Source organism: Lathamus discolor, chromosome 6 (genome assembly GCF_037157495.1).
Source record: "Lathamus discolor isolate bLatDis1 chromosome 6, bLatDis1.hap1, whole genome shotgun sequence".
Classification (NCBI taxonomy): Eukaryota; Metazoa; Chordata; class Aves; order Psittaciformes; family Psittacidae; genus Lathamus; species Lathamus discolor.
The window spans coordinates 80,312,402-80,324,902 of record NC_088889.1 but is presented as its reverse complement, the minus strand read 5'-3'; the positions used below and the strand labels follow the sequence as shown (position 1 = coordinate 80,324,902).

At 50.9% G+C, this 12,501-nt stretch overlaps 1 protein-coding gene across 4 annotated transcripts in view; it reads left to right on the top strand.

The window, feature by feature from the left end:
- The first annotated feature begins 1,672 nt into the window (after positions 1 to 1,672).
- The window catches only part of RHBDF1 (rhomboid 5 homolog 1), a 39,351-nt gene continuing 28,522 nt past the window's right edge, over positions 1,673 to 12,501 (top strand). Inside the window, exon 1 of one of the 4 annotated variants that reach the window (XM_065684019.1) lies at positions 1,673 to 1,764. Coding sequence is in view for 1 of the 4 variants with exons in the window: in XM_065684014.1 (XP_065540086.1) it covers positions 1,918 to 1,925 (8 nt within the window). In the remaining 3 variants the exon portion in view is untranslated. Of the gene's footprint in view, positions 1,765 to 1,906; positions 1,926 to 2,507; positions 2,688 to 2,955; positions 3,071 to 12,501 lie in introns of those variants that run through there. The other 3 variants (XM_065684014.1, XM_065684018.1, XM_065684015.1) reach the window with 3 other exon arrangements.

Here is a 12,501-nt window from a genome sequence, read left to right as displayed (position 1 = left end):
ATCTGTCTAGATAACTGTGCTCCTGGTGTGTCCCAGCTGTCCTCACATAACTGTCAGGCTGTAAGAAGGTACTGTCAGGCTGTAAGAAGGTAAGGGAGAAGGGACTGCACTGGCTTGAAGCATTGCTCAGCTTCCTGGTGCCACATGTCTAGCAGTAGCTCTAAGCACATGCCAACACCACCATTTGCCTACTTGGGTGTGTAATCAGTATAGAGCCTGGTTTCAGATGTGCATGCAGGAGGGAGAATTGTGGGTGCTGATGAAGACGAGGTGTTGAACAAACATGTGAAGTACTCTTAGGCTGGTCTGCACCACTCCAGCTGGTACAGACCCACCAGGGCCTGGCTGTCAGTGGGCAGGCACGTGGTTAACCCGGCTTTGAAGGAGCAGTTTAAGTGAGCTGCAGCAGTAAAAGTACTGCACTTCATATGCTGATGGATATCTATTTCATTGGGTCTTAACCATGTCTTGTGGCAAGATCACAGTTTCTCATGGGTTTCTAGCAGAAGGGAGGAAATTCCAGTTTCCAGCAGAGAAGAACGAAGCAAATTCATGTAATCACACGTTCATGTTAAACATAACAAGCACCAGAAGAGAGCTCTCTTTCAGCTGGTCCTCAGAGGCCACCTTTCACACAGAAGTACTCCCTGAAAGCATCTATGAGGGAGAAAACAAACAAGGCTGCCGGGCTGGCTGACCTGCTCTGGACCAGGACTGCAGGTCCTCAGCACCAAACTGCTGCTGTGCATCCGCTCATGCCCCAAAGAGCTGAAGTCAGAATGTGGCCTTAATTCACTCTGTTCCATGTATTTTAGGCTGATAGGACTCAATGCGCTGAAGGAGAAACACCCTGAGTGGTGATGGGAGCAAGGAGGGCATATTCTTGACCAAGGGGGTAGAGTTTATCTGACTGAGTGGAGATACCTGCAGCTGGGTAAAAGAAGGATCCTAGCACACAGACCCGGGGAGCTGGGGAGGGAAGTGCTGGGAGAACTAGAGCCTGTGGGATGGGGTTAGCAGTGCGGTCTGCTGCACTGTTATACAGGGGCGAGAAATCATGTTTCAGTGACAGAGCTTTGTGGTTTTCGGTAAGTGCACGTACTGTTGGCAGCAGGCAGGGGGAGAGCAGGGGTAGGTCAGAGTCACACTCCAGCACCAGGGCGTTCCTCCTGGGAGCTGCAGAAGGGCCCTCTGAGTCCATCTCTGCTCCGTTACATTACTGGACGCTTCTTCCCCTTGTTTATGTGGTAGAAACATCTGAAAACAATTTGTGCCTGCTAAGCTTTGCGGACGGTCAGGGTTCTGTGTGCAGTTTGGTCTCCAGCTTGGCCAGCACAAGCTGGGGCTGATATGTGTTGGCTCATTAGCTAATGAGACACGCTGTAGTTAGCAGGGCTCTCTGGGGGCTGCCTTAGACACGCGGGTGCCTTTGCGGTACGCGGGCAGGAGTGGGTGCGGTACCGATGAGCTCACCCTCTGCAACAGCAGCTCTCCCGCTCCGCTCGCGTGCGGGTGGGCAGGGAAGACGCAATAAGATGGCAGGGAATATGCGCCCCCCCCCCCCCAGTTATTGCTGATATTAAAAGCATCTGCAGCTGTGGGTTGGGAAACTGCTGGAGAGGGGTGTGCATGCTGCAGGCTTGGCCAGAAATCTAGCAAACCTCTGCGTGAGCAATACGTGCTGACCAATGCTCTGGAGAGGACGGATGGGGAAACCTTTGGGAAGGATCCCAGGACAAAGGCGAGGACGGCTAAGCAATTGAGGTGGGAGGATGCCATCCAGAAGGGGAAAATGTTTAAGCTGGGAGGAAAGAGACAGTTTAGAGAAGGGATGATAGGGTAACCACATGACTGGAGGAGGAGGTGTGAAGAACTTGATGGGAAACACAGGACTTAAGTGTGGGGGTGAATGAGGCAATGAACAGGTAAAGTACCGTGAAACAGCAAGGAAGAGCGAGGTGCAACCCTGCCAAGCATTAGCTGTGCTGTGTGACGGCAGCGCATGCCACCCATGCGAGGCTCAGCCCTGAGAGCCCCCGTGGGTGCCAGTGGGACAGGGGCAAGGCCTGGGAGCTCAGCAGTGCCTGTCCCCGCCGGCAGCACTGAGAGTGACTCCGGCCCGCGGCAGCCCGCACGGGGATCACCCCGGCTGCCGCCGGGCACAGCGCTCAGGGGCAGCAGAGCTTCCAGCAGCCAGGAGAGCAGCCCCGCGGGCTCGGGGCTAACGGGACCGCAGCCGCACGCCACAGCTCGCCCGGGGCTCGGGGGCTGCGCGCTCCGCAGGACGACGCCCACCACGAGGCGGACCCCGACCCCGCGGCGGGGAGGCGGGGGCCGCGGGCCGGGGCCGCGCTGCGGGGGCCGCGGGCGGGCCGGTGGCTTCCGCCCGGCGCGGCGCATTCCTCCGCCGTGAGTCAGGGCGGCGGCGGGGCGGTATGCGTCGTCCCGCGGCCCCGGGCGCTGGCAGCTCCCCGGCGGGACTCACGCCGCTAAACCCGGCACGGTTCCCGTCACCAATTTGCATGCCGCGGCTGTGAATGGCGTGCCCGGCCGGCCGGCCCCTGGCACGGGGGAGGAGTCTCCGCGCCCTACACGGGCCGAGCTCGGCGGCGCCGGTCCCTTAAGCCGCACTGGGGGGCGGCCCGACCCGAGCGGCGGCTCGCCGCTGCGCTTCACCCGCGTTCACGGTGAGTGCTGGACCGCGGAGCCTGAGCGGGGAAGACGTGGGGACGGGGTGGGGGAGGCAGGCTCCGGCCGGGGCCGGGGCTGCCCCGGGACGCGGCGCACACGTGAGTGGCGGCTCTGTCCCGTCCCGTCCCGTCCCGCGGCCCGGCCGCCTCAGCCGCGGCTCGGCAGCCCCCTGCTGGCGGCCCGGCCGGGAGGGGCAGCCCCGCGGGACACCGAGGGCTGTGCCCTGCCTGGGACCGCGCTGCCGCAGCCGGGCAGGGAGCGGCCCTCGGCGAGCCTCGGGGGCAAGGCCGGCGCCCTGAGGTGGCGGCCCCGGCCCCTGCCAGCAGCGAGAAGCCCTCGGAAAACTGCCCTCACCGGGCACCGTCGCCCACCCCGTGAGGTGAGGCTCAGCGGCCTGCGCCGTGTCTCGGTGCCTCAGGTGGGGAGCCGGCCCTGTCAGCCGCAGGCAAGGAGACCTGTGGGAGCTCGCTGTCCATCTCATCCATGGTTCTTTGGTTGTCGGGAGTTTGGTGAGCCTGATGTGTAGGTGAAGGTGCGTGCCCATGGCTCATTCAGCTGGTCCTAGCCCACGCTGGAGCTGAAAGGCTTTTCCAGCCCCTTCCCTTGCCACGCGTTCCCACCCGCGATGCTGGCACCGGTGTTTTGGGAGCTGCTTTGTGAGCAGATCCGGTGGAAAACATACTGGTTTTTATACGTGAAGGTTGCTTTTCCTCTGGATCGAGTCCCTGAACTGACTGTTCACACTGTGCACTGCTGGCATGAAGCGGGGAATCACAGCAGCTTGTGAGTAAAGCTTTTGCAGGATTGCACCCTCAGTGATGAGTCCTTTCGGGCCCCTCAGGGAGCAGCCTGTCCACACGCACATAGCGAGGTGCCAAAGTGCCCCTTGTGTGTATTTTAAGTTGTGTTTTTCTCTCGTGTAGCTCGGGAGAGGTGAGCAGCAGCACAAATGGGTTTTGCTCAGTTCTTGTCCATGTGCATTATGTGGTTCTGGCCGCTGATTCTCTTGCAGGTTGGCTTCGTGGCACGATGCATGGTGCTGGTCAGGGATGTCTCCAGGCCGGGTCTCAGAGCAAGCAGGAAGTTGTTTCCTTTCTTCCTGTTTTTGTCCCCATGGCTGCTAATTTCCTCTGGGAAGAAAGCTGTGCATTCTACAGCAAAGGAAAAAATAGGCACACGTAATGGGAAGGGACAGGGCGGCAAAGCTGAAGGTGCTTCTGAATGAAGCATAAGATGTGGAAGGAACACAGGTTGTTAACTGCAGCAATGCTGATAGAGCAGCGAAGATAAGTAGCTGCCTTTGTGCCGAGGTAAAAAGGGCCCACTTGTGCTGAGCTGGGGAGCAGACCCTTGGAAGGAGAACAAGGTTTTGACCCCAGTGCGTATATAATGTTGCTCTCTAGCTCTTCTCTCTTGGTGGTGCAGGGTTTGCAAGAGGAGGTGATAACTTCTGTTAGATCAGTTGATATAGTTGGAAGAAACAGGTGAACTTTCAGGTACCTCCTTCCTTCCTTCAAGTTTTGATTGTTAAAAGGACTTCACAAAATGCCTTATCTGCCTGAAACCTCTCTGCTCTTTTATTTGTTACCCCAGCTGTGGCTCTAACAACAGCTATCACCCCTCCCTTCTGCTGCATCCCTCTTGTGTCCTTGGATCCTCGTGGCTACTGATGGGCAGCCCAGGTCTCCACTGTGTGCATGCACATGGGGACACTGCTGTTCCTCAGCTGGAACCCTTCCACCCTCCCACGAGGTGCTGTGGATTTGGAATGAGGTCCCTAGCTTCGTTATGATATCTGTGCTTATCAGCCCTGAGCCCCCCGAAAGGCAGCAGCTCTCACGTGTGGTCGTGTGTCAGCAGTGTGCTGCTTCTGTGCGTTCCTGTGAAAGGAGTTTAGCGCTGCCCGGTGTAAAAGCAACTCCCACAGAACGAGTTCTGCTCTGGGACTTCCCATGACAGGCCCTTTTTTTCTTTTTTTTTTTTTTTTTTTTTTTTTGAGCAATAACACTTGCAAGAGATCTGCCTACAAACTGGCTTTTCAGGTTCTGGGGAAAGCCATGGGCTGGCCCCTGTCTCAGGAATGTCTTGCTCTGTGCTGGGTAGGCTTCAGCCGCAGCTTTGGATGTGGAGAGCACTGCTTGCCCGCAGAGCAGAGCAGGCACCTCTTCAGCAAGCTCGTCCTTCCTGTGGCTGGGTGCTGAGAGCACGTGGCCCTGATGTGTCACCTCAGTCGGGGGTTAATGTCCCATGGAAGGGGCCAGCACCTCCTCAGTGGACTTGGCAGATGTCTCGTTTCACTTTTGTGACAGGGACTGCATTGAGGCTGCAGCTAAGTGAGATCTTAAGGCAGGATTAGGAATTTCTCTTGGGGTCATCAGTCCTGTCGCTCTGGAATCCAGCCTCAGAGAGTAGCCAGCAAGTCCCGGCATGTTCCGCCGGCAGAGGCAGGGTCTGCTGAGTGTGGCATGATAGGACAGTTTATTCTGGGCACAGAGCCCTCATGCTCAGATATAATTAGTAAAAGTTTGATTCCGTTCAGTGTGTTGGATCTCCCTCCAATGCAAACACAGCCTGGTTAGTGCTGAAGGCCCGAGATGGGCAACGTGACCAGGAGTCCCAGGTTGTTTTCCATTTAGTGTATCCAGCAAAGAGGTTGGCAGAGCACCCATGAGCTGCTGGGGATGCTGCCTGCTGAGTGGGACTGGCTGTGAGCTGAAGATCCTGATGTTTCTCTGTCTATATCTCTAGAGTTTTTATCCAGCAGAACGCTTTGATAAGATTCTTCCCTTGTGATTCCTGCCTTTTTTTCCTTAGTTATCTCTGCAGGCATCCTGTGGGAACCATGTGCCATTCTCAGAGGTTCCAGTGCTAGTTGTGACCCAACATGACACTTCTGTTAATTTCTTTTCCTGCAGCCATCTGCCTGTTGCCAGTATACAGCTAGTTTCAGTAGAAATACTTAAACTCAAGGATTGTTTTCTTCCTTAACATGTTCCCTGAGCTCAGAGGTGGATTAGTTTCCTTTCTTTTCAGCTGAAGATGTACTGGGCTTCAACTCTAGCTTTATCATCATCTTGTTGGAATGAAATGGACTTGAAATGCACAGATCTCGCACTGTTATTTAGCCTTGGAAGGAAATGAATCTATTATTTCCCATGGTCAGGCTGGCAGCTCTACTCCTGTGTCCTTGAAGAACCCCAGACTGGTTTAGTGTGTGATGTGTGCTCTTGTCATCCAGGCCTGCTTGTATGGAGTCACAGAGACCCTCAGTTCAACACAGCACAAGGGGTGGGCAAGGCTTCCCTGCCGGCCTCGTGTTTTCACAAGCAGGCTTGACTGAGCCCTTGGGAAGATCTAGGGGCAACCCTGAGAGAGGGAGGTTTCCGCAGGGAGCGGTGGGAATTGTGTCTGTGCTGAGATTGCCTATTGTGTCCTTGTTAGTTGAACTTCAGGGGTTTCTGATTGCTTGTTCCTTTTTTTTTTGGGGGGGGGGGTCCAGCTCATCTAGCTGCTGTCCAGGGCTGGTTGAAGCTCCCTTAAGATCACATCTCTCCTACCTGTTGTTTTAGTTCATGGTGCTGTCGGAACGAGGAAGTGTTTGGGAATTTGTTTGGTTTTTAATGTTTGTTGGAAAAATGCCAAATGAACAAATTAGTAGCTGATTTTTTGGAAAAAAAAAAAAATCCATACTATAATAAAATCCTTTTGAGTAATGACCAGTGGCTGTTTGTTGCTTGGTGAAGGTAGAGAGCTTATTCTTCATGTTAATCTGTATTGTTAAATCTCCTAAAGCTATAGACTGAAAGTTTCATTGGTTGTGTGCTCTGTTTGCTGCAGAGACAGCAAATGTCAGATTAACATAAGGCTTGTGCTTGATGAAATTTCCTTTGGGTGCACTCTTCAGTTCTGTTAGATAAACCATTTGTTTCAACTGTAATGAAATCTACTTTTTGCATAGCATAGAAATGTTAGAACTATTGTGATATAGACCTGGTCTCAAATTCTGGGGCCTTTAGCGACAAACAGATCTGGCCTTAGTAATCTGAGCATCTCTAAAACAGTCAGTAATTATTAAAGGAAATGTAATTTCTTCTCAGTGAACTAAGAAGTATCATTGCAAAATACTTCCCTGGCACAGTACAGTGTTCCCAAGGGGAGAAGAGATATCAAGACATGCCCAGTCTTGCCTTTTCTGGAAAGCCTACCTTTGCCACCTCCTCCTCTTCCTGTTTCCACTTCAGTGAGAGACAGCCCCTTGCTCTGCTGGTCAGCAGCAGTCCTGCTTTGAAGGTTGTTGGGTTCCTTTTTCCTTTAAAAAGGAACAATCCGTATGAGGTCATCCTGAAGCTGTGCAGGATGCAGCTTTTACTGTTCTACAGGTCTAGCACTTGTCTTTGACTCAGTGAAAGTTTTAACAGCTTGAATTTTAAAATCTTGAGGGCTCAGACGGCTCAGTTGACGAATACACTTCCCTGTTTCAGGAGTTATTGCCCTGTAGCAATCAGCACATGGGAGGTATGTTTCTCTGTTGCTTGAGTTCAAAGCCCAGTGCTTTAAAATGGACTGCAGAAGACAGCAGGCTGAGTTGTTTTGCCAAAAGCTGTGAGTGTACCTTCCTTTTCTCTGACTGCTCTGGGGCTGTGATTTCAGGGAGAACAGTGAGACAGAACATGCCATTCACTTGGATTGAAGAAGTACGGTTCACTTGGATTTTTTTTCTAACACAGCATTAGAATCATGATTATTTCCATTTGTGTTACAAATGAGTTGGTACATTGGGTATGCACCAATGCACATACGTGTACCCACACCTGCAGAGCAAGACAAGCTCTTCCTGCAACTGCTTGCCAGTTAGACAAAGTAGGAGATAGCATGTGGCCAGCTGCCGAGCACTAGCAGGAGGAGGAATTAGAGCATCAGAGTGGCAGGGTAGCTCACCTGTGTCCTGGTTAATCAGCTAATGCTTAGGAAGAGCAGCTCCAGTCAAACCAGCTCTGGTCTGAGTCCCTGGCTATTTAATTGTTCCTTTGAAGTATCTCCATTGGGTATCATTGCTGTGGGCACTGCTGGTGGATGCAGGCTTATTCTCTCACTTGGATTCAGGAGAACAGAACTATGGTTGTGTTGGAGAAAGCAGGTGTGTGATGGTGAGTGAAGATGCTCTGAGTTTCAAAGGAACATGCAAAGAGAGCTAGCCTGAATGGCTTCCATCCTTCCTGAATATAAAGTCTGTCTTCTGGTGGCTCCAGGGTTTGTTATTGTTATTTCCTCTTAAGATTTTTTTAGATTGTTATTCAGTGTGGCTTTATGTAACTTTCCATAGGAAATGTTGTCATTTGTGGCAGTTTTGATCTCTTTTGCCAGTGAGGTCTTTTTACTTAGCACAACAGTGATTCTTAGCTGCTTTTAGTACCATGACTGCCATAGAGGTTGGGTGGCTTTCGGTCTAGGATAATTTTTGGTTTGGGGTATTGTGATCTTTTTAGGGGAGGTTGCTAGTTTTGGCAGTTGCTTTTCTATCAGTGTTTATTGATGTCATATTTTGTAAATGAACAATGTAATCAGTAAGAGGCATTACTTTACCAAAAATTTGCTCTTGAGGTAGGTGCACAGGCAGCAACTCTCCCAAAAGCATCAGAGCCAGTGTTTACTGGTGTCTTCAGAGTCAAACCAGTTCCTAGCTTTCCTTGTGTCCTCGACCTTTATGGTACTTGTGTTGAATAGGAGAGTTGGTAGAAAAAAAACTTACAATTGCAGAGTTTCAAAGAGAAATGATACCTTTGTTAAAATACAGTGGTAGGATTTTGTCAGCTTTGTCTTTTGTTTCCTAATGTGGGGTCATGACAGAATTGGCCAGCACAAATTTTTGCCCTGACAAAAACATTTTTGTGAATCTTACCTTGCTGTATAATTGAGGCAGTGACCTGGACCAATGCATCCATGGTACTTGTGGATCAGCCAGTACTCTACAGTGCATCTTTTTCACCAGTAGTGACAATAAATCTGGAACAGCAGCTTCTGGAGGTCCATTGAATTGTTGCAATGAGTTAAATGTGTACTAAAATAGTTTCTGTGATCACTTTTTCCTGCTTCTTTGTTAATGAGGAGCTGCAGGACATGTAGACCAAGGCAGGGTACTAAGAAAACTGTGCTTTGGGGCTGTTGGGGACCCTAGCGCAAAGGGCTCTGCTGGCTCAGCACAAGCACTGCTAACCCAACAGGGAGCTGTGGTTACCTTTAGCCCTGAATAGGGTGCAAGAACAAGGCTTGTGTATGTGATCCTTCCTCTGCATATACTTTCAGTGTTGTCAGTCAGTTGTTTATAATTGGAATTGTTAATATTTGACTTGTTAATGTGATTATACTTGTTATCCATTCTGGCTACATTCACTGTGGCACTGAACCAGCAGTAGTATCCTGGCTTCTTGCGTAGACATGCTGAGATGCATCAGCCATCTGGTAGCTGGTAATGGATCTCTAGGTGGAAACCAGCTCCTTTTGAGGACCAGGCAGTGCTGACTTCCATAAGGAATGAAAGTACTGGTCAGTGCTGGCTTCCTGTCCCCTATGCTTGATGTACTGTCACTGAAGCTATTAGCAGGTATCGTCATCAGTCCCTGCCCAGATGTAGCCTGTAAGTGGCATACTGTGACTGGAGTGTTTGCATGTGGCTGCCTGAAATGTGGCTGGTGGTGTGGTGGCAGGCTGGTGTTCTCCACAAAGCTGCGGGGTGTGTTCATGGAGAAACACAAACAGGATGAAGATGCCAGAGTACTCCAGGTTTTCCATTGCTTTCTCCACATTGTTGATTATGTTTTATGCTCAGACAGTTCCCCTTACTGGTATATAGGTAGGTTGTATCTCTGTTGTATGCTGACTGTGCATCACCTGTGCCCTGCATGGGCTCTGGTGCACCGGCATGCTGGGTAGTGCTGTGAACCTGCTTCTGTGTCACACATGCTTAGGAGATGGAAAAGGCAGCCCCACTGCCCAGTCTGCTCTACTTGGCTCCCTTCCACCTTATTCCTTTGTGGGTGTCACAGGCCATAGGTGAACAAGGGAAATGGGAACTCTTTTATGGAAGCTGTCCATGTGGGAAGCTTGGCTGTCAGCTCTAGAGAAATCTGTGGATGGTTTGGATGTTTTTCCCTTTTAATGACCCCCTGGTGATGTAGTAGTATTTTATTCCTGCTGCACTTAATACCTGTACTGAGGGTACTCCTCAGATTATTTAAGCCTGAAGAGGCGCAGAACCTACCACCTCCCTCGTAGTACAGTGGGAAGTGTGAGGTTTTGGCTGTGTTTTCATGACAGCTTTGAACCGTGCTGCCTGGAGAAGCTGTCCAGTCATTTGGCTCCAGCTGCTCTTTCTGTTCCTGCTTCTTCCCTTTTCCTTTTGCTGGCACAAGTGTTTGTGGAGCCGTGTGGTGACTTGGATGAGGGAAGGAGCTTGTGCTGGAACAAACCGTTTTCTTTGCTGAGCTAATATGTGCTGGTTCCCAGTGTGGATCACCCAACAGCTGCAGGGATGCTTGTGCCAGCACAAGAAGGGGGCAACACAGGCTGGGGCACTGCTTTTTCCTGTTGGTTCGCATCTCTTTCAAGTGGCTGTGACAACTTTATAGCTTGAATTTTGAGCATTGGCTTCTGTGTTCTTGTTACTATTCTGCCGTTTGTCTGTTGCAAATAAAGGGGCTGGAAGATCAGAGTCTGTTGTCTGTGTGTTTGCAGGCTGAAGTTGGGGGTTGTCTTTTACCTATATTTGGAGAAGTTGAACTGCAGATCTGGGCATTAAGAAGGACCAGAAGATTTTTTTTTTTTTTTACTCTCTTCTGCATGAAGGCACCAGACATGGGTACCCTTCAGGTCCCATGTGAAACTGCTTTGAAAGCTTTTAATGCTGGCATTCCAGTAGGAGCTAATTTATGGTTGATTTCCATCATGACCCGCATCTTTTTCTGAAAATGAAGAAAACTGGTTGCTCAAAGGGGCATCGTGTTTTCCTGTTCATGGGATTGGCTTACATACGTTCAGACTTCGCTGGCAGATGTTTTTATTGCCTATATTTAAAACCCTCTGGCTTAGTATATAGCTGAACCTTCTCCAAGTTCAGTGGGTCCCACATGGAAGCTTTGCACTCCTGATGTGCCTTTTGCATATCAGTTCCATTCTACAAGGCTTTGCATGACATCCAAACCCTTAGGGTTTTTTCTAACATGACTTCCAATTTTCTGTCTAGGGGTCTGCCTGACCTCTTCCATGCCAGGAAGTTTCTTCTGGTATTTCTCAGCTAATTAAACTAAGTGGTTCATGATGAGATTCCTCACTGCTGCCTTGGTTACTTGGGTAGCCACCGAAGTTAAAGACCTTCCCTATAGCATTCACCCCACTGTAGTGGGTTCCTGCTGGTGCAGTTCTGTTTTAGTGTGGTGCTTTTCCATTCTATACTTGCACGCTGGTTTTAGGGGCACCTGCTCAAGTGTGTAACTCCTGTTCTAGCTCTTTCTAGAGCACTGGTTGAAGACAAAGCTCTCAGCAGGAAGATTGCGTGCCTTTTAATTCCTTCTGTACAAGGCGAAGGTCTCTGTTCTGTCGGAGCCTGCTCAAAAGCTGTTACTATCCCAGATCAATTTCTTCCATGTTCTACTTTGGCATAAAGTATGAGAGACTTGGGTAGGGTCAGGCTTTTCCAATGTGGCCTGCAGAAAAACTATGTCTTTTAGTAAGAAGTTGGCTATTCCCCAGTCCTGTCTGGTCCCTCTCCAGAGGAGGCAAATTCAGTTCCCCAAGCACCAATTTGCGAGGCTGGGGATGGAGGAGGGCTGGGAACAATGGCTCGGGCTGTAGTTTGATATTTCAGCGTGATATATCATGCCGAGCTGTCACTGAATAGGCTGGTCCTACCCTTCTTCTCTCAGGTTGCACAGAGCTTATCTGAAATTGTCTGAGCTTCTTCAGGATGCCAGATCAAGAGGCAATAATTAACTGGGGTTAATTTTGTGTTGGTAAAACACCTTGAAGTGGCTCACTGGAATAAGGCAAGGCTGCTTTTTGGGAAGCAGCTAGCTGTCAAATTGGTTTGCTTTCAAGCAGAAAGCAGGGCCTTGGGAAACTGTTGCCTGTGTGATTTGGTGCAGGCTGTTGTAGGCAGCATCACTCTCTACCATCACTCAAGCACAGCTTGTGCACAGCAGAGGGCAGTGAGAGGGGCAGTGGGCAGTGTGTGGGAATGGCAGTCCTGCCAGCTCCCTGCTGTGGAGGGCTGAAAGGGCAGTGTGTCTGCCTAGCCCGCTGCCAGGCTTGTGCTCAGATTGTGGATTGCTCAGACCCCAGCTTCTGCTTGGCAGCTTGTGGGTGTGGAAAGCCTCATGGCATGTCCTCTGAGCTCAGCAGCGACGGTCAGGAAAGCAGGAGAGAGCCATGCACAGGGCCAATGTCAGAGCAGTGCTGATGGCCTTGTTTCATTTCCCAGGTAGTTTCTTAGGGTGGCACGTGGTGGTGGCCTCAGTCAAAGCCTGGGTGTTGCTGTGCCCTTGATAGCTCTCAAGAGTGTAGGCTCACAGGCCTATTCTACCTTCCCCGTCCCTGCCTGCCCTCAGCCCCTCCACTGGCTTGTTTTAAAGGTCTGGCTCCAGCCTGTTGTTTGAGATACTATTTGTAACTTGCCGGGTCTAATCCATGCTAGATGGTTTTATTGGCAGCCACGAGACTGAAACCCCACTGATCCTCTTCTGCTTGGACTTTCTGCCTTTTCCCTGCTGTGCCAGCAGAAATCCTCATGCAGAGAGAGGCACAGCCAGAGCCTGCTGC